The 21,410-nt window shown below is 39.7% G+C and overlaps 1 protein-coding gene across 10 annotated transcripts in view; it reads left to right on the forward strand.

Annotated features, from left to right (window-relative positions):
• The window catches only part of cobl (cordon-bleu WH2 repeat protein), a 322,888-nt gene that overhangs the window by 296,665 nt on the left and 4,813 nt on the right, over positions 1 to 21,410 (forward strand). For all 10 annotated transcript variants that reach the window (XM_059972440.1, XM_059972433.1, XM_059972437.1 and 7 more), the window contains one exon: positions 1,019 to 1,270. In XM_059972440.1, coding sequence (XP_059828423.1) covers positions 1,019 to 1,270 — 252 coding nt within the window. The remainder of the gene's footprint in view (positions 1 to 1,018; positions 1,271 to 21,410) is intronic.

The raw sequence follows: 21,410 nt of genomic DNA on the forward strand, positions 1-21,410 counted from the left end.
CAACCATAATAAAGTGCTTTGAGATATTGGATCTGACACAATTGAACTCCTGTCTCAGAAACTACCTGGATGTGCAACAACAAGTCAACAGTAGATGTGATTTCTCTGGCTCTTTACCATGCTCTGGACCATCTGTACAACAGGAATGCATACATTAGACTACTGTTAGTCAACTACTGTACAGTGTCAAACAAAATCATCCCATCTAAACTCACCTTCATGTTGCAAGACCTAGACCTCTGTGGCTCCATCTTCAGCTGGATACTCAACGTACTCATTGGCCAACCTCAGTCAGTGAGGATTGGAACATCTCCTCAGCACTAATCAGCATGGGGGGGCATCAGTAACCTGCTTGTTTAGCCATCTGCTCTACTCTATGTACTGTACACATGAATGTGCTAAGCACAGTTCAAATACCATTGTCAAATTCACCAGCGACACTGCTGTTGTTGGATGAAGCACAGACTGTGAGGAGTATGCTTACCGGAGTGAGGTAGGACACCAAGTTGAGTGGTGCCCCAGTAACAACCTCTCACTGAACATCAACAAAACTAAAGAGCTGATTATTGACTTAAAGAAGGAGAAGAAAGGCGAACATGAGCCAGTCTACATTGGGGAATTGGTGGTGAAGGGAGTTAGCAACTTTAAATGCCAGGTTATTATCATGACATAGGTAGCTTTGTGGTAGCAATGCAGTGCAATATGTAAAGAAAATTGATGGTAAGAAACATGAGAGCAGAATGTGAGATTGTGTTTATGGGTTCATGGTCCATCTAGAAGGAAAAGAAGCTGTTCCTAAAACATTGAGTGTGTGTCTTCAGGCTCCTGTGCCTCCTCCCTGATGGTAGTGATGAGAAGAAAGCATGTCCTGGATAAGGAGAGACATTAAATAATTGACATTTTGGTATGACAAAGTCATTTATATAGGCAGTAGTTTTACTTGCATTACTTAAAATGAATTGTTGCAATTTTTCATATAATTTGTATTTTTGGTAAAAACAAATTGCTGTTTTGACAGACAACTTCCACAGCTTCTAAAGAAATACAGGACACAAAAAATGATGCATCTTCTACATCAACAAAGGAATATTTTCAAACAAGACAACCAGAACTACAATCTCCTTCCCCTCCTCCTCCACCACCTCCATTGGCTTCAAATTTTACAAAAACTGGAAAGTTTTCAACCACATCTTTTCTTAATCAAGGAGATGCACGAACTGCATTATTGAAGGCAATTCAGTCTGGAACTGGTGCAGCACGTTTAAGAAAGGTATGAATTTTTAAATAGATGCTCAGGTCTCTTTCCCTCTTTTATGTTACAATGGTAACTACTTACCTTCAATCTATTTTTTCAGTAGCCAATGTCAGACATAATCGCTGGAAGACGAAAAAAGTTGTTTTTAACTTCTGTCCTTTAGATTATGTATAACCAAGACTTAATTAAATGGAGAAATAAGCTTTTGTAATAAAAATCTTTGCAGCTGATCTTCCAATGGAGTCATTAGCTCAACAAATGTGCAATCTCAAATCAAATGATGGAGAACCAGCCTCAGAAGGCTTTCCTTTGGTCTATTCAGTACAAAACAAAAGACATTCAGGAGTCAGGACCACTCTTGGTTCACTCCATGATGAGATTATCTTCCCTGAGCCTTAAAAGCAGCCCAGTATTGCACATTTGTGCGTTGAGTTATTGCACAGGTTGCCAGGAAGTGGGTCAGAATGCAAGACAGCAGATTATTTAGCCTGGAATCTGATACAATCATGGACTGGAGTTCTGCAAACAGCAAACTTTTCTTTGCCTGAAACCCATGAATGGCTGTTGGATTTTATACAGGTGGTCACTGAAGGTCATGCTGGCACTCAATTAACATATTCACATCCAGAAAATTTACAAATACGATTAGAAATCCTCTGATAATTTATAAATCTGAGCAAGAAAACATTGGAAGGATTACAAAGTTACTGCAGAGCATCTGCAAATCGTGGCAGACTGCTTATTTATTCTGTGTGTGCATGAAGCACACCTGACCTTGGACTTTCCAGGTCACAAACTTAATTTGATAGCTTTTACCTACTTGATGCCAGAACTGTACTTGCGCCTGTGGCTTGGCAATTCTTCAGGCCAGCTCAGTGTAAGAAAGCCCTTGCTATATTCATGATAAATGCTTTCCAATGCCCATCCATACCGTTAAGCAGTCATGTCTTACCACATATTATCCGCATTAGTACTGAGATAATGTTCAATTGTCAGTCTGCCTATACATTTGTTTGCATTCTTGCATAAAATAGGATGCTGAGATGTTCTTCTGAAGAGCTGACAGTAATGTACTTAAGGATCAGGCTTTCAGAATAGGCATTTTTCAGAGTTCCCAGTGTAACCGAGTCTATTTGTAGTTTAGCTGAGAGAGAGATTTTTGATTTTTATTCATGTCTTTAGTCTTAGGTTATCCCTCAAGATTAAGACATGTGTTGCTACTCAGGGTCCAATGTGGGATTGCAGACCACAGACCCCAGAGTCACCAGAATTTGCATGCTGGGATGGCACAGAGGTAGTCTGAGAAGTGGTGGCCTCCTACTCCTCTATGTTCGACTATGTTTTCCAACACATGGGCTCAGAGTCTGAATGCCATCATTAAAGCATTTTCTCTGCTTTTTAACAACAAAGAGATCTAGCAACCGTCGTCCACAGGAACAACCATCGCAGAATTCTCCACTATCATCTCCAATAGACAAAATGCTTAAATCCAAATTTGCTTCATAATGATATGCAAGCAATGATCCTCACCAACTTATCTATGATAAATCAGTATCTGACAAGGCTGCATAGAAGCCTTATGCTTTTTCTGATATACTATATCTTATTGCAATGTTTTCTCTCTCCTTCAACAAACTTCCTGTGGAGTGAAATTAATCTTCTGAACTGTTGGGAGACTCTTCAAACTGCAGTGCCTACACTGCTGGACCAAGGTCACCCTGACCGTGCTGGTTGACATGCAGTATGCAGACAATGATTGGTGCGCAAATATCTGGAAGTCAAGTTCCATGTCAATGATGACTCACTTATGACACTGGAAAGATACTACCAAAGCTGTCTCTTAAAAAAATCCAAATCCACTGGATGGTTAAGCAAACGTGCATCAGAATGATCTCCAAGTCCAATACCCTCAGTCCTAATTACAAAAGGCATGTTACATTTGCATGTCCCACACAGGAAATTTGTTGGAGGAGAGAGACAACATCACAGGAAGATACAGTAATACCAGAATTGCAAATTCTGTACATGTGGGAAGAAATTACCAGACAGTGGAAAAATTAAGGTTATTAAATATATTGAAAAAAGCGCTGTATCCCCACTAAGTCCTAGGTATCTCAGCCCATATGCACTCAAAATGGAGAAACAAGCCCATATTGATTACCCAACCTAATGAAACTTCTTCAAGGAAACAAAAATGTTTCTACTTCATGTTTGTGGTATGTGTTCTGAATATCATACACACTTATACCTTGGGGGCCACAGCAGCGTGGCAGTTGGTACGATGCTATTGCAGCTTGGGGCACTGGAATTCTAAGTTCAATCTTGTATCATCCGCAAGGAGTATGTATGTCCTCCCTGTGGAAGGCGTGGGTTTTTCTCAAGGTCCTCTGGTTTCGTCCCACAATCCAAAAATGTACCAATTAGTAAGCTAATGAGTCATTGTAATTTGTCCTGTAATTGGGATAAAGTTAAATCAGGGGTTGCTGCTGAAGGGCTGGATGGGCCTATCCTGTGGTGTATCTCTAAATAAAATAAAATAAATGAGATATTCATGCAAGCCACAGCTAGATTTTAAGGTAGCTCTCAAGTTGTTATTTTATATCTGCCTTCCTTTTCCATGTGTTTGTGAAGGGCTGAACCATGGAGGATCAAAGACTCTCAGTGATGTTTGAAGGCATTGTTCTAGTCAGCCTCCTCAAATGCACGAGCACAAATGTGGTCAGGTCAAATTAATGTGACAATTGAAATTATGAAGCAATATTTACGGTATGTGGAAAGCACATGACGATGCCTCATACAGTACCAGCTGGTCAAAGTCTTAAAAAAAATCTTTGTGATTTGCTGAATCTTGCACACTTCCTGTACAAGGATATCTGTTTGGAGGACCTGCAGCTTTCAGCAGTCAGAGGAGGCCAAAAAGAAGAGGATTGATTGACAAAGCTGTTCGTCATTTCAGGACAAATTCTCCTGAAAAAAAAAACATTGCTTTTACACTCAAAACACTGTTTTGCTTCTCTCCAATAATAAATTTGAATTCTTAAAAACTTCCATCCTCTCATTTTGTGTACCTTTCCACGATTCAAATTTCGGTTTTGAAATTCAGTTTCAGTTTTACTATACCTTTCAGAATCAAAATCAGAATCAGGTTTATTATATGTCATGAAATTTGTTGACTTTGAGGTAGCAGTACATTGCTGTACGTATTAAAGAAAAGAGCATGAATTATAGAAAACATATAATATAAAATAGGTAAATTAAACAAGTAGCATAAAAATAGAAATAAAAACTGTAGTGAGGTAGTGTTCATGGGTTCGATGTCCATTTTGAAATCAGATGGCAGAGGAGAAGGAGCTGTTTCTGAATCGTTGAGTGTGTGTCTTCAGGCTCCTGTACCTCCATGCTTCTATACCTCATTCCAATGAGAACAGGGCATGTCCTGTGTGATGGGGTCCTTAATGATGGAATCACCCCTTGCAGATGTCTTAGATACCATGGAGGCAAATGCTCATGATAGAGCTGACTATTTTTACAACTCACTGCAGCTTACTTTGGTCCTGTACAGTAGCACCCCCTCCCCCAACCAGATGGTGATGCAGCAAGTTAGAATGCTCGCCACAGTTCATCTGTGGACATTTTCAAGTGTTTTTGGAGACATATCAAATTTTTTCAAATTCCTTATGGAATATAGCCAGTGTTGTGCCTTTTTTGTAGCTGCATCAATATGTTGGGTCCAGGTTAGTTTCTGTATTTTATATCTGCTTTCCTTTCCCATATGCTTCAATACAGAGATATTGACACTCAGGAATTTGAAATTGCTCACCCTTTCCCTTCTGAGAAAGGGAACTTGTGACTGCAGCAAGGAGAGATTGAAAATGTCTTTGAACATCTCCACCAGTTGGGTGGCACATGTTTTCAGAGCCCTACTGGGTACTCCTTTGGGCTCTGCCACCTTGCCCTCGACGATTTGCCCTCTTGAAAGACAGCCTGATGTCGGCCTTAGAGACAGAGATCTAGGGTCACTGGGTGGTGCAGGAAACTACATAGCTGTAGTTTTATTCTCCCTTTTAAATTCCTTTTACCGGGAGTTTAAAAGAGAAATATAAATGGCTATTATTTGCCTCTGAATTTTTTAGCAAATCTAAATGTGATGATGCCCTCACTGTAATCTGCCTGCACTATGGTCTTGCTTTGTCATTTTCTGTTTAACATGTTTAGTTACAGAAATCCCCAGGAAGGGCTCTGGCAGTTTGAGAACTGGACTAACAGGAGAGAGAGCAACCTTTTTTAAATTATGTTTTAATATTTGGGTCTGGAATTCTTCTGACAAAAGGATACAAGGCTGGTGAAAAGAATCTTTTTTATGATTAAAAGACCCTACAAGGAGTATGCTTAAGTATTATAATATATAGTTCAGGTGAATAGCAGATAATGATTCCTCCCAGAAAGCTCCAGCAATTCCAATTGAAGTTTAACAGAATCACTTGTTTGAAAACTAGATGAGTATGGTTTACATAGCTGGTTTCTTCTCACCTGGAAGCTTATTATTAACCAATTTATCAATATGAACTGAAATATATCACTGCAATGTGGCCTTGAAGCTTTTGGTAATGAATAAATACTTTTGCCAAGATATTTTTCTGCAGTCATCTGATATTAAGGGGTTAATTTTCAGTTTTGTTTCTGCAGATACAAAATGCACTCAGTGGATTGGTTATCAGGCCCGGTTATTTTTGTTTCTGGGTTGTGGCTTAGATTATGAGCTATGAAATCTGCATTCTTTGGACATAATTTTCCAGAGGGCTAATTCAAGTGTAAACGCATTTCCTTAGACAGACTTCCTTTTCCAATGTAATGAAAGTGTTGTTTAATTTCCTGCAAAATATAAATGAAATAGAAAGCAAGTCTTTAGATCCCAAAAGAATCCTGAAAGTCTTGTTGGAAGAGGTGAAGATGAGAAACAAATTTCTTTATCCCAGCAATGGAAAGAGGAAATCATAAAGGGAAATTATTTCTCTGTAGAAAGAAAGATGAGGTTTGTTTCACATATATTTGCAGGCTCTGAGCATTTGTTGCCCAACCCTATTTGCCATTCAGGTGGCAGTGAGCTATAATCTTGAACCTTTCCGTTCTGGTGAAGGTATTACCACAACAATTTTAATAGGGAATTCAGTGATTTGGATATAGCAACAAAAATTAATATAGATTTATTTTCAAGTCCAGAAAATGTATGATAGGATTATGCAAGTGATGGTATTTTCATACTTTCTCTGTGATAGAAGGACCTTAGAAAGCCAGGAAGTCAGTGATTTGCCACTCAAAGTCTCACCACTTGTTGACATAACATTCACCTGGTTGGTTCAGTTAAGTTCCTGGTCAATGGCAATCACCTCTCCCTCTATGATGTTGACTGGAGAAGATTTGGTGACTATAAATCCATAAAACCATAAGACATAGGAGCAGAATTAAGCTATTTGGTCCATTGACTCTGCTCTGCCATTTGATCATGACTGATCCATTTCCCTCTTAACCTCATTCTCCTGCAATCTCCCTGTAACCTTGCATGCTCTGACTAATTGAGAACCTATCAACCCCCGCAAATGTTCATCCAATGACCTCATCTACAAAGCTGCGTGTAGCAATAAATTCCACAGATTTACCATCCTCTGGCTAAAGAAATGCCTCCTCATCCCCATTCTAAATGGATGTCCCTCTATTCTAAGCTTGTGGCTTCAGGTCTGAGACTACCCCACCATTGGAAACATCCTCTCCACGTCCACTCTGTATACAACATTCGATAGGTTTCAATGAGATCCTCCCTCATTATTCTGAATTCCAACAAGTACAGGCCCAGATCCATCAAATGCTCTTCATATGATAAACCTTTCATTCTGGAATTATTTTTGTGAACCTCCTTTGAAGCCTCTTCAGCACATCCTTTCTCATATAAGGGGCCCAAAACTGCTCATATGCTCCAAGTGGAGCACCATCATTGTCTTATTAAGCCTCAGCATTACATCCTTGTTTTGATATTCTAGTCCTCTCAAAATTAATACTGACATTGCTTTCTCACACTGACCCAACCTGAAAGTTAACCTTTAGAGAACCCTGCACAACGACTCCCAAGTTCCTTTGCACCTCAGAAATTTAAATATTCTTCCTGTTTATTCCTTCTACCAAATTGCATGACCATATACTTCCCGACACTATTCCATCTGCCCCTTCTTTGCCCATTCTCCTAATTTGTGCTTCTACAACCTCCCTGCTTCCTGAACACTACCTGCCCCTCCAACTATCCTAGTAACATCCACAAACTTGGCCACAAAGCCATCAATTCTGACAGCCAGATCATACAATGTAAAAAGGGGTCCCAACACCAACCCGTGTGGATTACCACTAGTCACCAGCAACCAATCAGAAAAGCTTCCTTTATTCCCACTCCTTGCCTCCTGCCAATCAGCCAATACTCTGTCCATGCTGATATCTTTCTAGTAGTACCATGGAGTCTTGTCTAGCCAAGCAGCTTCATGTGTGGCTCTTTATCAAATGTCTTCTGAAAATCCAAGTACACATCCACTGATTCTTCTTTGTCTGTCCTGCTTGTTATTTCTTCAAAAAATTCCAACAGATTCAAACAATAAGACCATGAGACATAGGAGCAGAATTAGACCATTCAAAAAAAAAAAGATTTAGGAATAAAAACTGGTAGGGCTTGAAATAAGTATAAAAATTTCGGTAAAATCATCATTTTAATAGCATTAATCCGACCAATTAATGATAAAAACAAAGGAGACCATCTTGTAGTAAGTTGATGAATTTGATGAAGCATAGGTAAAAAATTCAGTCTAAATAAATCTTTATATTTCTTGGTAATTTTTATACCTAAATAGGTAAAGTTATCAGTAGCAACTTTAAATGGTATCCTATCACTCAATAAAGTTTGTGCATTTAAAGGAAATAATTCACTCTTATCTAAATTTAGTTTATAACCAGAAAAAGTACCAAATTGAACCAACAAGGATAAAATAGCAGGAATAGACCTATCAGGGTCAGAAATATATAGTAGCAAATCATCAGCATAAAGAGATAATTTGTATAACTTCTTTTTTTGATAACATTGATTCAAAAATTTCCTCATTTGTGTGGCAAAATAAAAACCCTAGGTTAAGTAAAAAGCAATTACAAAAATCAAAAAAAAGATGGTGGTTTAGCTTTACCCAATTTTAGATTTTATTATTGGGCAAATAATATTCGTAATTTATTGTATTGGAAACTAGATTTGGATTCACCACTGTGCCCACAGTGGGTAAATTTGGAATGTAATGAGGTAAAGGGATATTCTCTATTCTCTGTTCTTGGTTCTTGTCTTCCTGCGGATTTAGTTAAATTTAATAAACAAATATCTAATCCTGTTATTAAACATACATTACGAATTTGGTTTCAATTTCGTAAGTTTTTTACTTTGAAAAACTTTGTTCTTGATAGCCCTATCTTACTTAATTTCTTTTTCAAACCCTCTTGGACAGATCAAGCTTTTAACATATGGAAAAGGAAAGGTATAAAATGTTTTCGTGATCTCTTTTTTGAAGATACTTTGATGTCATTTGATCAACTTTCCAACAAATTTGAATTACCTAAATCTAATTTTTTCAGATATTTACAAATTAGAAATTTCTTACATAAAGTTTTACCATCTTTTCCTAATTCAACTTTGGTGGACATTCCAGATTTGATTTTTACCTTAAATCCTTGTCAGAAGGGATTAGTAGCTTTTATTTATAATATGATTATGAAGATACAACCAGAAATATCAGTTAGAATTAAACAAGAATGGGAAAAAGAACTTCGATATAACATATCAACAGATAAATGGGAAAAAATTTTGCAAATGGTTAATTCTTCTTCTATATGTGCTAAACATGCTTTAATACAATTTAAAATTGTACATAGAGCTCATATGTCTAAAGATAAACTTGCTCGATTCTATTCTCATATTAACCCTCAATGTGACAGATGTCATTCAGAAGTGGCCTCATTGACCCATATGTTCTGGTCATGTCCCACTTTACATAATTACTGGAAGGACATATTTACTACTATTTCCTCAATTTGGAATATAGATTTACAACCTCATTTTATTACTGCAATTTTTGGCATACCAAATGAAGATGGTAATCAGTTTTCCCCTTCAATCAGACGAATGATTGCTTTTGTAACATTAATGGCCAGAAGGTCTATATTACAAAATTGGAAAGAAGTAAATCCTCCTACCACATTTCAATGGCTTTCTCAAACTATTTCTTATCTGAGTTTGGAAAAAATTAGAAGCACTATTTTTGACTCATCAATTAAATTTGAAGAAACTTGGAGACCGTTTATTCGACATTTTCATATGAATTAATTTGGCCTTTTCCAGACCTTCTTTCTGCTTATTCATGTTCAGGTATGGAGTTCCGGAGTTCTTTGACACTATCATATACTTGTAAGCTGTTATTATTGCCCATGTTAGTTTAGTTTAGTGTTTTATTTTTTTTAATATATAATTTTTTTCACATATTTTCAATTTTTTTTTCTTTTTTAATGGTTATTTTTGTTTTTTTTCATATAATCATATGGACTTGATTGATTAAGGTATTTTCTTCTGTTGATGTTTAGTAGGATATTGTTATCTTATTATCAATGTGATTTCAAGTCTATTGTATTCATAATTTACTTATTATTATGTTATTTTTTTTGTGTACATATGAAAATCAATAAAAAGATTGAAAAAGAAAGAAAGACCATTCAGCCCATCGAGTCTGCTCCACCGTTACATCATAGCTGATCCCGGATCCCACTCAACCCTATACACCTGTCTTCTCGCCATATACTCTAATGTCCTGACCAATCAGGAAACTCTCAACTTCTGCTTGTCAGGCAAGATGTTAGCTTCAAGAAACCATGCTGATTGACTGGCCTATAGTTTCCTTTCTTCTGCCTCCCTCCGATCTTAAAGAGTGGAGTGAAGTTTGCAATTTTCCAGTTCTCTGAGACCATGCCAAAATCTATTTTTCTTTAAAGATCATTACTAATGCCTCCACAATCTCTTCAGCTACCTCTTCCAGAACCCTGAGGTGCAGACCATCTGGTCCAGATAACTTATCTACCTTAAGACTTTCAGCTGCCCAAGCACCTCCTCCCAATTAATAGCAACTGCACTCATTTCTGCCCTTGATGCTCTCAAACTTCCAGCATACTGCTGGTGTCTTCTGTAGTGAAGACTGAGGCAAAATATTAATTCAGTTCATCTTCCATTTCCTTGATCCTCATTACTACCTCTCCATCTCTATCTTCCAAAATGCTATACTTAATATTGAGGGGAACGGCTAAAGGGGTAGACTATAGACCATGAGATATAGGAGCAGAAGTAGGCTATTTGACCCATTGAGTCTGCTCTGCCATTCAATCATGGGCTGATCCAATTCTTCCAGTCATCTTAACTCCCCTGCCTTCTCTCCATAACGTTTAATGCCCTGGCTAATCAAGAACCTCTGCTGTAAATGTACCCAATGACTTGGCCTCCACAACTGCTCATGGCAACAAATTCCACAGATTTACCACCCTCTGACTAAAGTAATTTCTCTGCATCTCTGTTCTAAATGGACGTTCTTCAATCCTGAAGTCGGCCCTCTTGTCCTAGACTCCCCTAACCGTGGAAAATAACTTTGCCATATCTAATCTGTTCAGGCCTTTTAACATTCGGAACGTTTCTATGAGATCCCCCCTCATTCTCCTGAACGCCAGGGAATACAGCCCAAGAGCTGCCAGACATTCCTCATACAGTAATCCTTTCATTCCTAGAATCATGCTCTTGAATCTTCTCTGAACCCTCTCCAATGTCAGTATATCCTTTCTAAAATAAGGAGCCCAAAACTGCACACAATACTCCAAGTATGGTCTCACAAGTGTCTTATAGAGTCTCAACATCACTTCCCTGCTCTTATATTCTTAACCTCTAAAAATGAATGCCAGCATTGCATTCACCTTCTTCACCACTGACTCAACCTGGAGGTTAACCTTCAGGGCATTGTGCACAAGGACTCCCAAGATCTTTTGCGTCTCTGTTTTGAATTCTCTCCCTATTTAAATAATAGTCTACCTGTTTATTTATTCCACCAAAGTGCATGACCATACACTTTCCAACATTGTATTTCATTCGCCACATTTTTGAACATTCCCCTAAACTATCTAAGTCTCTCTGCAGGCTCTCTGTTTCCTCAACACTATCCATTCTTCCACCTGTCTTTGTGTCAACAGCAATTCAGCCACAAATCGATTAATCTCATAGTCCAAATCATTGACATACATCATAAAAAGCAGTGGTCCCAACACCAACCCTTGTGGAACTCCACTGGTAACCGGCAACCAGCCAGAATAGGATCCCTTCATACCCATTCTTTGCTTTCTGTCGATCAATCAATGCTCCACTCATGCTAGTAACTTCCATGGGCTCTTACCTTGCTAAGCAGCCTCCTTTGTGGCATCTTCAGCGGTTTGATTGGGGCATGACTGTGCAAGCACGTGGACGTCAGCCAGTGAGAGCAGCGAGAAGAGTTTGAAAGGAGACAGTATTATAGAGTGGGTGTAGGAGTAGAGGGAGGCAGAGTAGGAAGGTATTGGCTCAATGGGGCTTAGGGGATAAGGGGTTGAGGCGAAGTAGGTTGCCTGTGTAGAATACAGGCAGTAATTATGTGTGTGAGGCCGGTTTTCTGTGCTTGGTGTCAGATGTGGGAGGTCCTGGAGACTCCTAGCCTCCCAGAGGGCCACATCTGAACCAGGTGCATTGAGCTGCAGTTCCTTAGGGACTATGTTGGGGAACTGGAGATGCAGCTCAATGACCTTCGGCTGGTCAGGGAGAGTGAGGAGGTGATAGAGAAGGTATAGGGCACCAGGGCCTAGTGAGGCAGATAAGTGGGAAACAGTCAGGAGAGGGAAGGGCAGGAGTCTGAGGCTAGAGAGCACCCCTGTAGTTGTACCCCTTGACAATAAATACTCCTTGAGTACTTGAGTACTGTTGTGGGGGGGGGGGGAACAACCTACCTGGGGGAAGCAACTCTGTGCACCTCTGGCACAGAGTCTGGCCCTGTGGCTCAGAAGGGTGGGGAAAGGAAGAGGATGGCAGTAGTAATAGGGGACTCTATTGTTAGGGGATCAGGCAGGTGATTCTGTGGACACAGGAAAGAAACTCGGATGGTAGTTTGCCTCCCAGGTGCCAGGGTCCTGGATGTTTCTGATCACGTCCAATATATGCTGATGTGTAAAGGGGAACAGCCAGAGATTGTGGTACATATTGGTACCAACGACAAAGGCAGGAGGTCCTGAAAGCAGTCTACAGGGAGTTAGGAAAGAAGTTCAGAAGCAGGACCACAAAGGTAACAATCTCAGGATTACTGCCTGTGCCACGAGACAATGGGTATAGGAATAGAGTGAGGTGGAGGTTAAATGCGTGACTGAGGGATTGGAGCAAGGGGCAGGGATTCACATTTCTGAATCATTGAGATCTCTTTAGGGGCAGAAGTGACCTGTGCAAAAAGGATGTGTTATACTTGAATTCCAGGGGGACCAATATTCTGGCAGGGAGGTTTGCTAAGGCTATTGGGGAGAGTTTAAACTAGGATTGCTGGGGGGGTGGGGGTGGGAACCAAAACGAAGAAGCGTTGGAAAAGGCAGTTGGCTCACAAATAGAGAAAGCTTAGAGACAGTACAAGAGAGAGGATAGGCAGTGATCAAGAAGGGATGCACTCAGACCGATGGTTTGAGATGTATCTATTTTAATGCAAGGAATATTATGAACAAAGCAGATGAGAGAGCGTGGATCAGTACTTGGAGCTATGATGCTGTGGCTATTACAGAGACTTGGATGGCTCAGAGGCAGGAATGGTTACTTCGAGTGCCAGGCTTTAGATATTTCTGAAGGGACAGGGAGGGAAACAAAAGAGATGGAGGCAGATATGATAGGGTCTTCTAAGAGACTCCTGGACAAGTGTATGGAGCTCAGAAAAGTAGAGGTCTATGAATAACCTTAGGTAGTTTCTCAGGTAAGGACATGTTCAGCACAGCTTTGTGAGCCAAAGGGCTTGTATTGTGCTGTAGGATTTCTATGTTTTTGTTTGTATTTTGTCAAAGGCCTTCTGAAAATCCAAGTAAACCACATCCACTGCATCCCCTTTGTCTACCCTGCTTGTAATTTCCTCAAAAAATTGCAGTAGGTTAGTCATGCAGGATTTTCCTTTCAGGAAACTATGCTGGCTTTGGCCTATCTTGGGTGCTCCAAAATCTCATCCCTGAATATCAATTCCAACAACTGATGTCAGCCTACCAGGTCTATAGTTTTCTTTCTGCTGCCCCCCATCCTTCTTAAATAGCGGAATAATATTTGCAATTTTCCGGTCATCTGGTACAATGCCAGAATCTATCGATTCTTGAAAGATCATTGTAAATGCCTCCGCAATCTCTCCAGCTACTTCCTTCAGAACCTGAGGGTGCATTCCATCAGGTCCAGGAGATTTATCCACTCTCAGACCATTAAACTTCCTGAGCACTTTCTCAGTTGTAATTTTCACTGCACACATTTCACTTCCCTGACGCTCTTAAATGTCCAATATACTGCAGATGTCTTCCACTATGAAGACTGATGCAATATACTCATTCAGTTCCTCTGTCATCTCTGCATTTCTCATTACAATATCTCCAGCATCATTTTCTATTGGTCCTATATTTACCCTCAACTCTCTTTTACCCTTTATATACTTACTTAAAGAAGTTTGTAGTATATAATATCTTTGATATTAGTTGCCAGCTTCCTTACATAATTCAACTTTCCCTTCCAAATGACCTTTTTTTTGTCATTTATTTTTTATTGAAATTCAGCATCATACAAACACTTCCATAAGATGTATTTCAGATACTGTATGTATATATCATATATTCATGTTTGCCACAATTCTCCACATAGTATTTATCTGGGGTACGCACTTATAGAAAAGAAAGAACTAACAGAAGGAAAACTAGGTGCAAGTAGGGAGTGATTTTTTTTACACAACGTAATCATTGATTTGTGAAAATAAAATCAGGTCTGTGGGGTGTTATGTATGTAGTTAAACCATTTTTCCCAGTATGAATCAAATTGTTCCAGTTTATGATTTTCAGATGCTGTTATATTCTCCATTTTGTAAATGTCCATTGTAATTTCCATCCATGTATTTAAAGTTGGGCTCTCCTGTGATAACCACTTCCTGGTAAGAGTCTTTTTACCAGCCACCAGCAGTATATTCATTAAATATTTATCTCTTTTCAACCATTCTTGAGGTATATACCCAAAATATATGGTCTTACTTTCTAAGGGTATTTCACATTTAAAAATGTCTTGTAGAGCATTGTGTATCCCACTCCAACAGTCCTTGATAATGGGGCAATCCTAGAAAATATGGTAACGGTTTGCATTTTGATTTCCACAATTTCTCCAGCAAACAGGGAGGTTACTATCATAAAGGGATTTATGAAAGGTTGTAATAAAATATCATCAGGTTTTTCCACCCAAACTCCCTTCATTTCTGTGAACTGGTACACTTCCATTGATATCTCCATATTATTGTCCATTCTTCCTCAGATATAATTATCCCTCCTTCCTTCTCCCGTTTTGTTCTAATGTATGAAGTCGAGTGGGTTTTAAGATTTGACAGACCGTTATACACGCTTGAAATGATTCTACTACTATTATATGAATTATATATTTTTCTAAACAGTTCTATCAACCATGTACTTGCCTCGGTTACGTTTTTCACCTCCTAATAACATAATGTCGCATCTGCAAATCCCGATAAAAATCTTGTTTATCTATGCTTAATTTTCTCTTTTCAAGCATTTCAAAACTAAACAGTGTTCCTTCTTTCATTATATTGCATAGAAGTGTTATTCCTTTAGCTGTCCAGTCCTTAAATCTAGCATCCAGTATATTCAGCATAAAATCCAAGTCATATGCACAATAGTTAAGAATTACAGTATCTCCCCCTAGTTTATGTTCTTTTATAATAGTTTTCCATATTTTAAAAGTACATTTCACTCATGGGTTATCAATAGTATTTATATAACTTTGTAGGTTGTTATCAGCCAAAATTGCCTGTATGGGGATGCAAGTTATATTCTCCTCAATGTTTTTTCCATTGGGCGTCATATGATGGGTTGCACCAGTATATCACAGGTCTCAGCTGTGCTGCAAGGTGATAATCTCAAAGAGAAGGTAGACCCCATCCCCCCTTTTCCTTGGCTAATTGCAAAGTTTTGAGATAAACTCTAGGTCTTTTACCTTGCCATATATACCTTGATAACATTTTGTGCCATTCATTGTATTGATTTTGGTTAATCTCTATTGGTAGAGTCTGAAAGAAATATAATAGTCTGGGCAATATATTCATTTTAATGAATTCAGTCCTTGAACTGAGACTAAAGAAAGGAATTAGATTCCATCTTGTTATGTCTTCGTTAATTTTTTATATATAGGCAAATAATTGTATTCTAATAGTTTGGCCAAATCTTTTGGCATGATGATGTCCAAATATTTGAAAGACTCTGTTTGCCATGCCAAGGGATATCTACTTTCACTTTCTCTTGATGGGCTATAGTTATATGAAAGTAATTGGGTTTTATCTTTGTTAATCTTCTACCCTGATAATTGACCATATTGTTGAAAGGATCCTAATGACATTCTTAGTTTCCTTCTGCAAATTTTTAAAAGCTTCCCAATCCTCTGTCTTTACACTGGCTTTGGCTTCATTGTATGCCCTCTCTTTTGCTTTTACTTTGGCTCTGATTTCATTTGTCAGCTAAGGTAGTGCCCTTCTTCTATTCGAAAATTTCTTCTTATTTGGAATATGTCTGTCTTGTACTTCCCTCATTTACACAGAAAATCCGGCCATTACTCTGTACTGGCTGCCCATTTCCTTTCGCTCTACTGACAGTCAAGCTGGTACATGTCTCCTGCAATTTAGGGGTGACTACATCTCTGTAGCTCCTATGTATCACCACCTCAGTTTTCAGTATGAGTTGTAGCTCCATTCCTTAGTGTGTTCTCCAAGGAGCTGTAGCTCAGTACACCTGGTGCAGATTTGGTTGTCCAGGAGGCTGGAGGTCTCCTGTAATTCCCACGTGTCACACAAAGGACACAGCACAACCATTCTCACTGCTCTATGTATTAACAGGTGAAGAATGAAGAAAAAGAAGAAACCTATCAGATATGACCTTACCAAAGTCTCCCACTCTTTACACTGGTCCACTTCAACAATGTCTATGGTGAGGCGTCCATGTTGGAGACTATTTCAGCATACCAGTGGCATGGTGCAAATTTTAACTTCCAATATTAACTCGAGTTTAAGATGCAGACATGGGCTGCTTCATTATTATGAAAGAAATTCATATGGTATAATCATCAAGGAATATGATTGCTTCTGATCTTTTCATGTCAGTGGTGAAGCAATTGAAGTTGATGGGCTGTAGACAACCGCCCTATATTGCCCTAAGAAATCCAACAGTCATTTGAGAATCTCAACTATTTTCCTTTTGTACTAGATAAAACACCAGCCAGTTTCCCTTTGATTCCTTTCTCCTCGTGTGATCAAAAGATGTTTTGATGCCGTGGGAAATCACTCACAGCTCACCACTGCAATTCATCCTTTCGTTTGATCATGACAGTAATATACAGAATCTTGAATTATGTGGTACTGCCAAAGCTATTGTGAGCAGGCTAATTGATAGCAATCTTCATGACCCCTTCTAGTTCTTTGCAGGTATAAATGTAGCAGTAATAATATTGATTGGATTGGTCCTGCTGGGTTTTATGGACAGATTAACCCTGGGCACTGTTTGACAATGTCACTGGATGCTCATGTTGTAGCTGTGCTGAAACAATATAATTGCTTCATAATATGGAGCATTATATGTTCTATAATGTTTGAAGGCCTAGAAGTCTGTGGATGAGGATCTTCAGCAATACCTAGTTATTGTTTGGTCCCATTGTCTTTGTAACATTCGTTTCTTGCTTTCTCTGGATGAAATTATTTTGGTTAAGAACCAGTTTCTGTGATAGTGGGGACTTAAGAATAAGGCTCAGATGGATCATTACCTTTGCAAATGCTTCAATCTTGAATTTGGTGCACATGCTTACCTTCTGTATTGTTGAGGAAGATAGGTTCTTGAAGTGGTTCATTATTATTTATAAATGTAGTGGTACTTACACTATTCTTCTCTCTCTCTGTCTTCGGTTGTCCATCGGAATCTGATGACAACATCCCCTCCTTTAATGGTGAGATCTTTGATGACTATACAGTCCTATTCTGGACCCACAAGTTCTATTGTAGGTGGGACATGTATATGTTGTGGTGGTGGTAGTATTACACTATTAATATGATCCGTAAAGTCATGGAGTCATATTGCACAAAAACAGACCCCACTGAGTCTGAACTGATCATCAAATGCTCATTAACATTTATCTTATTTTAATTTTATCCTCATTCCTATGCACTCACCTGCACGCTGGGGCCACTTATATTAGAATCAGCCATTCTACATTGGGATATGGGAGGAAACCTAAGCACGCAAAAGGAACGATGCAGTCACAGAGTGAACATGCAAATTCCACTCAGACAGCATTGGAGTTCTGGAATGAGCAGTTGCTGGAGCTGTGCCACTGTGCTGTCCAGAGGTTAGAAAATTGTTAGCTTCATCTATTGCACACTGCTTTCCCTTTTTGGAATGAACATTCTTCGATGTTTTTGCTTTACCATAATGGCACCTTAGTTTTAAGTTTACCTGATATTAGCTGTGCCATTGCTTTCTACATTCTTCATTGAATCAGGTTTAGCCCTGGTTCATGAGTCAACAGGTTGTGGTGAATCATCATTATAGCACTGCTGCCAATGGCCGAATAGTCAGATAAAAACTATTAAAACTCATTTTGTCTGGCCGTTATGCTACACAGTTTAAAACTGAGCAATTATTGCATAATCATCTGAATCATTGGCCTGGGTTAATTTTACCTCTCAAATTCTTCAGTGCTGCTTTAAGTTTATACTAAAATGGATACAAAGTATAATGGAATGAGTTTACTGAAAGCTGATTCAGGATCTCACTGGCTACAGTACATTGAGCTAATTCACCTTCTGCTTCTCCCTTGACTTCAAGTTCTGCCTCCACAAGAATGATTCTAACCTGTTGCTCTCCTGAGTCCAGTTGCAGTTGTGTTTTTATTGCTATAATTACACAATAACAATGAGGTGACGTAAATGTAAAACATATGGTAGAGACGCCCTCACCTTTACACACACCTAAATCTTTGCCACACTAGTGTGGTTAATAAACTTCCTGTACGTAAACTTTTCAGAGTCTACTTAATCTCTCCAATAAGGACAACAAACCCTCCCCAACACCCCAAGAATGAAGATGATTATCTTTGGTGCACCAACTCTCTTCCAAGTGTGTACTTAGGCAGAAACCGAAACTGTTTGCAATATTTCAGGTGTGGGATCATGTAATTCTAGCAAGATAGTTTTATTCTTGTCCTCAAATTCTATCATTATCAATGGTCAGTACCTTGGTAGCAATACCTGCAATATCAACTTAAAGTGATTAGTTTGCACTGGTAGCCAAATTGCTCTTAATTTTTTTATATTTTCACTATTTAAAATACTTTTCTGTATTTTTCTATCTGCCATGTTATCACCCATGTGTCTAAATCTCCTTCAAGCTACGCTACCACTCTTCATCATCACAATACACAGTGATATCAAGTCAAGTTTATTGTCATTGAACTATATAAACGTTTATAACGTAAATAACCAGATAATGTATATAGAAACGGGACAATGTTTCTTCAAACGAAGACGTCAAACACAGTAGTACACATAACACACGATAACTTATGAAGGTAAAGATAAAATCTACAGATGAATCACACATAAATAACAAACTGAAGTGTATTAATATTAAATTTTGTAAGGTATGGAACAGATTAACCAGTGACACTTCGAATACGATGCAGCAGAGAGTTCAGAAACCTTATGGTCTGGGGGAAGAAACTGTATCTCAATCTAACTGGGAACACGAGGAAATCTGCAGATGCTGGAAATTCAAGCAACACACACAAAATGCTGATGGAACACAGCAGGCCAGGCAGCAACTACAGGAAGAAGTACAGTTGACGTTTCAGGTTGAGATCCTTTGGCAGGACTAACTGAAAGAAGAGATAGTAAGAGATTTGAAAGTGGGGGGGGGGGGGTGAGACCTGAAATGATAGGAGAAGACAGGAGGGGGAGGGATGAAGCCTGGAGCTGGGAAGTTGATTGGCAAAAGGGATTGGCTGGAGAAGGGGGGGGGGTGGTATAATAGGGTGGAAGGTCTCAGAGGGCATGGTTTGAGAATAAGGGGTAGGTCATTTAGGACAGAGTTAAGGAAAAACTTCTTCTCCCAGAGAGTTGTGGGAGTCTGGAATGCACTGCCTCGGAAGGCAGTGGAGGCCAATTCTCTGGATGCTTTCAAGAAGGAGCTAGATAGGTATCTTATGGATAGGGGAATCAAGGGATATGGGGACAAGGCAGGAACCGGGTATTGATAGTAGATGATCAGCCATGATCTCAGAATGACGGTTCAGGCTCGAAGGGCCGAATGGTCTACTTCTGCACCTATTGTCTATTGTCTCAAAGCTCTCTGTTTCTTTTTGAATTTCAGACCCAACCAGTTCCCCTCTACCACCACTTTCTTCCATCTAGCGGAATTGGTCCTTACTCTTAATAATTTCTCCTTTGGCTCCTCCCACTTCCTTCAAACTAAAGGTGTAGCCATGGGCACCTGTATGGGTCCCAGCTATGCCTGCCTTTTGGTTGCCTATATGGAACAGTCCCATGTTCCCAGCCTATACTGGTATCTGTCCCCCACTTTTCCTTTGCTACATCAACGACTGCATTGGTGCTGCTTCCTGCACGCATGCTGAGCTCGTTGACTTCAACTTTGCTTCCAACTTCCACCCTGCCTTCAAATTTACCTGGTCCACTTCCGACACCTCCCTCCCATTCCTGGATCTCTCTGTCTCTATCTCTGGAGACAACTTATCCACGGATGTCTACTATAAGCCCATGGACTCTCATAGCTAACTGGACTATTCCTCTTCTCACTCTGTTACTTGTATAAATGCCATCCGCTTCTCTCAATTCCTGCATCTCCACCACATCTGCTCTTAGAATGAGGCTTTTCATTCCAAGACGAAGGAGATGTCTTCCTTTTTTAAAGAAAGGGATTCCCTTCCTCCACCATCAACTCAGCCCTCAAAAGCATCTCTCCGATTTCACGCACATCTGCTCTCACCTATCCTCCTGCCACCCCACTAGGGATAGGATTCCTCTTGTCCTCAGCTACCACCCCACCAGCCTCTGGTTCCAACATATAATTCTCTGTAACTTCTGCCACCTCCAATGGGATCCCACCACCAAGCATATCTTTCCCTTCCCCCCCCCCACTTTCTGCTTTCCACAGGGATCGCTCCCTATGTGACTCCCTTGTCCATTCATCCCCCCCATCCCTTCCCACTGATCTCCCTCCTGGCACTTATCCTTGTAAGCAAAACAAGTGCTACACCTGCCCTTACACTTCCTCCCTCACCACCATTCAGGACCCCAGACAGTCCTTCCAGGTGAGGCAACACTTCACCTGTGAGTCTGCTGGGATGATATACTGTGTCTGGTGCCCCTGGTGTGGCCTTTTATATATTGGTGAGACCCGACGCAGACTGGGAGACCATTTCGCTGAACACCTACGCTCTGTCCGCCAGAGGAAGCAGGATCTCCCAGTGGCCACACATTTTAATTCCACGTCCCATTCCCATTCTGATATGTCTATCCATGGCCTCCTCTACTGTCGAGATGAAGCCACACTCAGGTTGGGGGAACAACCAACACCTTATATTCCGTCTGGGTAGCCTCCAACCTAATTGCATGAACATTGATTTCCCTAACTTCCGTTAATGCCTCTCCTCCCCTTCATACCTAATTTTTAATTTTTTTTTCTCTCTTTCCCTCTCACAAGCACTCCTTGCCTGCTCTCCATCTTCCTCTGGTGCTCTCCTCCCCCTTTCTTT

Source organism: Hypanus sabinus, chromosome 6 (assembly GCF_030144855.1).
Source record: "Hypanus sabinus isolate sHypSab1 chromosome 6, sHypSab1.hap1, whole genome shotgun sequence".
In the NCBI taxonomy this organism is placed as follows: domain Eukaryota; kingdom Metazoa; phylum Chordata; class Chondrichthyes; order Myliobatiformes; family Dasyatidae; genus Hypanus; species Hypanus sabinus.